Source organism: Vigna angularis, chromosome 2, assembly GCF_016808095.1.
Source record: "Vigna angularis cultivar LongXiaoDou No.4 chromosome 2, ASM1680809v1, whole genome shotgun sequence".
In the NCBI taxonomy this organism is placed as follows: Eukaryota; Viridiplantae; Streptophyta; class Magnoliopsida; order Fabales; family Fabaceae; genus Vigna; species Vigna angularis.
In genome coordinates this window covers 16059709-16066199 of record NC_068971.1, presented here as the reverse complement: position 1 = coordinate 16066199, position 6491 = coordinate 16059709, and the positions used below count along the sequence as shown (strand labels likewise).

Below are 6491 nucleotides of genomic sequence, written 5' to 3'. Positions count from 1 at the left end.
ATTACTTTAATAACTAGGGGCATTTTGGTAATCTTCAAGTTTTACCAATTGAACTAATTTTTTAAATTTGTCACATCAATCAAATCCTACACTAATTCTCACAAACTTTACTTCCAAATCCACTCTCAATTACCCACAAATCCACTCAAAAAAACAACAAAAAAATTATCCTCAAATCCACTCAAATCCATTCAAATCATCTCCCCCAAATCATCTTCCCCAAATCCCTACAAAAGAACAAAGCCTAAGGTCAATTTTAAGTATAAAAATAACAGTTTTTCAACTGTTATCAAGATGCATTAACACATGTATCAGAAAAATATGATGCTCCCCCTGTCAGCAATATTCACATGATTTTAATTTCTTCCCCGTTTTAATATGTGATAAATTATGTAACAGGATACAAAACTCCCCCTATCAATATGCATATCATATTTCAGTATCAGGGTTGCATGATAGAGATATAACAGAGTATGTATCATTCAAACATTTTCAAGCAGAGTATCAAAAGAATATCACAAATATCAGAGTCTTTTAGATATAACTTGAAACAAAACAACCTAATGTTATCATTCATAAACTCATATGAGATTTACAACGGATTTCAAATATAGAGATTTATGATGAGTAAAACACACATGAAATCAGAAGTCATGGTTTAAAAGTAAATGTTTCAGCAGTTTAGAAACTTCAAACTAGTTGATGAAATTTAATCGATTATGAATCTCCTTAATCGATTTGGTTCTACAATGTATTTTTAAATATCCCTTTCATCTTAGTTATCAATCAACACTCCTGCATAATCTTTTCATCTCAAATAAATTTAGCATTAGTCATGCAGTATAATTGTGAAATAACCATTATCATAGTTCAAGTATGAATATGCAATGTAATGATGTAACAATGAAATGTTGAATTGCATTCATACAAGTGATTTAATCAGATTTAATCAACTTAGCCAATTCGGTCAATCAATCACCATTCACAGATTTAGTACCAAAAGATAATTTCATTAATATTGAAAAGATGGGTACAACTAGAAATTACTAACGGCTTAGATAGCTGTTGTAACAAAAGAAAACAAACAAAAACAGAACACAAAAAGATTTTAATTCAAATTTATCAACTTCTACATTGTTTTCTTATATTTATTTTTTCTTCATCTGACACGTCAACATGTCATCATTACTTTCATCTGCTTCACTCTCTTCTTCATTCTCCTCATACTCTTCATCTTCATCATTAGATGCATTCATCTGCAACATTTCTTTTATATCATTGACATCTTGACGAATAGTTTGACATATGACAGATAAAGAGTGCATCTGCCTCACCATGTGCTTTTCGAATTCAAAGTGAACTCTATGTGGTGCTGATGATGCACTTGCAGTTTCTTCTTCTTCCCCAGCATGCTCATCTTTGAACAACCACCTATCTTGACCATGCTGAAGTCCCATATGGTGCAGTGTAGATTTGTCTATCATATTACCTTTCCCGTATGATTCACATGATTCGTTTACACACTCGACACCAAAATGTATGTTGACAATATTTTTGATCTCTAGAAACGAAACCAAAAACTTGTTGAAGGATCGGCAAGTGTACCGAATCGCACAAGTAATATAAAATGGTAAGACCAAGTATCGTATCCCTGAAGAGTCTCGACTCTAAACAGTTGTGTGATAACTCAATTAATTAAGACTTAAATAAAATGAGATTGTTGGTTTCAAATGCAAAGACATAAAATTAAATATGAATGATAATTGATCAATAGTAGAGTAAGACAAAGATGAACGGAGGTTGTTTATAAAATGACATGATTATGTTGTTAGGGTTTGATTTCACCAAGTTTACTCTCATGTATATAAGAATTCTTCTTTTTACATTAATATTAACGTCACTCACTAAATTACTTAGAACCCGATCCCTCGACGCAATAAGCCTGCCTTAATTCCTAGTTCGTGCAATTCCTAGCGTTCCTAGAAAATTAAGTCTGAAGATCAAGAGCTTAAGACGACCAAGTACTCATACCCTCATCCCTGAGAAATATTACCCTTGGGAGAATTCAACAAGAACCTGAATTGTAGGGAACCTCCCGACACTCATGCAATTCATAAATCATGCTACTAAATGAGTTAAATAGAGCAAGCATTGAAACAGATGAATTCCCTAATAATTATTGAAAAAGCATATAAATTAAGAATCAATTCAAATACATGAGAGTTCACAAGGTTACATCCTTCCCCAAAACCAAATAGAGTTTAGTTCCCCATAGAAATGGAGAAACTATATGAATAATGGAAAAGCATGAGATATTGAAATCCTAAGAGTAGAAGAGGAAGCTCCCACCTCCAGATCCGCCTTTAGAGAGTAGAAGAGTGTGCTATTGTGTTGCTTTAGCCAGAGATACAAAACCTAGATCATCGGGATCCTTTAAATAGAGTCAGAACAGAGTAGAAACAGGGCCTGGTCCAAAAGAGTCAAAACATAGCAAAAACTGGGCCGGATCTGCAACGCGCAACGCTCGGGTGCCCCATTCAGGGCGCCCGGGCGGTGGACGTCGATTTCCGTAGGGTTTGAGCCTTCAATTCCGCCCAGGCTTCAGGGTTTGGCGCTCGGGCGGCCTAGGGCGCCCGGGCGGCGGACGTCGATTTTTCCACGCTCAAGCCTCTTGTAGGTCGCCCAAGCCTCTTCTAGTGCTTTTCTAGGCCTTTCTGAGCTCTATATCCTTAGCACTTCATCTCTGCTTCCTGTATTAACTCATTTTCTATCAAAACAAAGGGAATTAGTCATAAAATCATCTAATTCAACCTCAACTCTCTTATTCACACAACCGAATGAAAAAGCATGAGTCCAAGCAAGTTTCTAAGTCAAAAAGGGTGCATTTAGTATCAAAATTACATCACAGATAACGATATTTTAAACCGTTATCACAATCCCAAACTTAGAACTTTGCTTATGCTCAAGAAAAACAGAATGTAACTCAGCTCTAAACAATTATCACAGTGATTCAACAATTTTTCACAATCTTTTTCTCAAGATAAATCATCACTTCAATAAGCCCATCATAAGAATATCAGTCCAGTTGTACAAATGCTTTCTTTCAAATAACTCAAAGTGATGCTCAAACAGTTCAACATATGCTGTCATTAAGAGTAATCAATCAACCAAGCAGAGATGTAATCAGAAATTCAAAGAACTATTCCTTACCAAGGAAAGTGTTTCACTCAAGTACTCAAAAGTGTATCACTCAAGCATTCAAAAGTATCTCACTCCCTTACAGGTGTATAGAGTTGGTGCCTTTTTCACTCTGCTATCACAATGTCACACAAATTAATTTTGCTTTTCATTTAACCACAATCAAACAGACTTACAAGCAAGTTGTCATCACAAGGGCTTTTCATGGCTTGTAACTTGGCTGGGCTAAGAAGGAAATTGGTTTTTCTAGTCATCAAAATTCCTTGAGTTAAGAGAGACATTTATAAATTTATCAATTACTCACAGGTTCTCTTTTCAAGAAGATCTTTCCCAACCTTTTTCCCTTGCAGTGAGCTCTACTTTCTTTTCTTTTTATTTTTCCTTTTTCCTTTCATTTTCTTTCCTTTTGATTTTTCTTTTTCTGTTGCTTTTCAATTGCTCACTGCTTAGAAAAGTGGGGTTTCTTACCAGCAACCCCAAACTTGAACCTTTTTCAATACCTCACAAATATTCTCAACTCAACTCAAGGTAAAGAATTTAAAACTGGGTTTTCAAAAGATGATTAAGGCTCAAGGTTCAAAAGGTAAAGCAATTGGTTTTCTTTTCAGTGGAAAAATTTATGAAAGCTTAAAGAATAAGGGAAAACAAAAGATGGCCTTGATCATATGAAACCTGCAAGCAAGTAGTTCAATCAAAGAAAATTTGGGCAAAATCATTTATGCTTCCAAAGTAATAGCAATTATTCACAACAACTCTGAAGCCCAAAACTCACACAGGTAAACTCTCAAGTTCCAGAATTCAGAAAAACATCCTGCTCAGTATCTCAATCAAGTCTTACCTCAAGCACCTGTTTCACATGTTAGAAGCAACCACCTGTGTATTTTCACATCATGCATCATCTCAACCTCAATCCAAACAATAAGCATAAAAAAGTAACACTCATCAAAACACAAAATTAGAAGAACTAAACCATTGTAATAAGATAGAGCAAAGTACGTCATTCCTATACTACAGAAAAAAAAATAAAAAAAAAGGAATAATAAAAGAGTTCAACAATAAAAAAAATAAAATAAAAGCAAGGAAAAGTAAAGAAAGCTGGGTTGCCTGCTAGTAAACGCTTCTTTAACGTCACTAGCTTGACCCAATAAATTCAATCTGGATCAACCAACTCCATGACTGTGCAAAGGGATTCCACCTCACCACCCAAATAATGCTTGAGACGTTGTCCATTGACAACCCAACTTCTTTGTGGATCTTCAGATGCTGGATCTATTAACTCAACTGCTCCATGTGGAAGAACATTCTTGATCATAAATGGACCAGACCACTTGGACTTCAACTTTCCAGGGAAAAGTTTCAGTCGTGAATTGAACATTAGTACCTGCTGTCCTGGATTAAAGACTTTTTTTACTAGCTTCTTGTCATGATAAAATTTCACCTTTTCTTTGTAATTTTTTGAAGAATCATAGGCGTGCAACCGCATCTCTTCAAGCTCAATAATTTGCCTTCTCCTTTTTTCTGCAGTGTCACAAGAATCATAATTCAAGAATTTTAAAGCCCACAGAGCCCGATGTTCCATCTCCACCGGAATGTGGCATGCCTTTCCATAAACCATTTGAAAAGGAGATAATCCAATAGCTGTTTTCATTGCAGTTCTGTATGCCCAAAGGGCATCATCCAACTTTTGAGACCAATCTTTTCTTTATGAAGCCACTGTCTTTTCTAAAATTCTTTTTATCTCCCTGTTGGGAACCTCAGCTTGACCATTTGTCTTTGGATGATACGGTGTAGCTACCTTGTGTCTCACACCATAATGCTTGAGTACCCTTGCCAGTTGAAAGTTGCAAAAATGAGATCCTCCATCACTGATAAGTACCCTGGGTGTTCCGAACCAGGAGAAAATTTGCCTTTTCAAAAATTTGATGACAGTTTTTGAATCATTCTTGGGGCAGGCCAGGGCCTCCACCCATTTTCTCACATAATCCACAGCCACCAGGATATACTCATTATTGAAAGAGGGTGGAAAAGGTTCAACAAAATCTATGCCCCAACAATAAAAAACTTCTACTTTTAATATGCTTTGCAATGGCATCTCATGCCTTTTGGAGATATTGCCCGTGCTTTTACACTTATCATAGTTTCTAGCATGATTGTGAGCATCTTTAAACAGAGTCGGCCAATAAAATCCTGACTGGAGCACTTTTGCGGCTGTTTTCTCTCCACTAAAATGCCCCCCATAAGGTGAGTCATGACAATGCCATAAAATTCCTTCCACCTCTCCCTTAGTCACACAATGCCTTAGAAGGTTATCTGCCCCAATTTTGAACAGGTAAAGATCATCCCAAATAAACTGTTTGGCATCAATGACAAATTTTTTCCTTTGTTGCCAATTGAGATCATTTGGGATTACTCCTGCAGCTTTGAAATTAGCCATATCAGCAAACCACGACCTTTGTTGAATATACATGAGTGTTTCATTCGAGAAGGATTCCCAGATTTCTGCTTCCTTGCTTGTAACTTCACTATTAACCAACCGAGATAAGTGATCAGGATTAAATTTTCACTTCCTTTCTTGTCACGGATTTTCACATCAAACTCTTGTATTAGAAGCACCCATCTAATTAATTGCGGCTTGGAATCTGGCTTGGTTAGCAAATACTTTATAGCTGCATGATCTGTGTAGATAAATACTTTAGACCCAATGAGATATGGTCTAAATTTCTCCAAGGAATATACAATAGCAAGAAATTTTTTTCTGTGGTGGCATAATTCAACTAGGTTTCATTCAGAACTTTGCTTGTATAATAAATAGTGTGAAATACCTTTTCTCTTCTTTGGCCAAGGACAACTCCTATAGCATAATTACTGGCATCACACATCAGCTCAAAATCTTGGTTCCAATCAGGAGCTACAATTACTAGGGCAGAAATCAATTTTTTTTTTCAAAATATCAAATGCCTGAAGGCATTCATCATTCATCACAAAGGGTTCGTCCTTGACAAGGAGGTTACTTAGTGGTTTGACAATCTTTGAAAAATCTTTGATGAATCTTCTGTAGAAACCAGCATGACCCAGAAAGCTTCTGATTCCCTTCACATTGGTTGGTGGCAGATGTTTTTCAATAACTACCACTTTGGCTCTATCAACCTCAATTCCCTTGGAAGAAATTTTATGCCCCAAAACAATACCTTCTGTGACCATAAAGTGTCATTTTCCCCAATTTAGAACAAGGTTGGATTGGGTGCATCTTTTAAGTACAATATCCAGGTTAGACAAACACTCATGAAAGGAAC

General features: G+C 36.0%; 1 protein-coding gene across 1 annotated transcript; it reads right to left on the bottom strand.

Annotated features, from left to right (window-relative positions):
* Positions 1-4348: 4348 nt before the first annotated feature.
* Positions 4349-4846, bottom strand: LOC128195291 (uncharacterized). The gene has a single exon (XM_052872532.1). It carries the CDS (start codon positions 4844-4846, stop codon positions 4349-4351), a length of 498 nt encoding a protein of 165 aa, XP_052728492.1.
* Positions 4847-6491: the final 1645 nt, after the last annotated feature.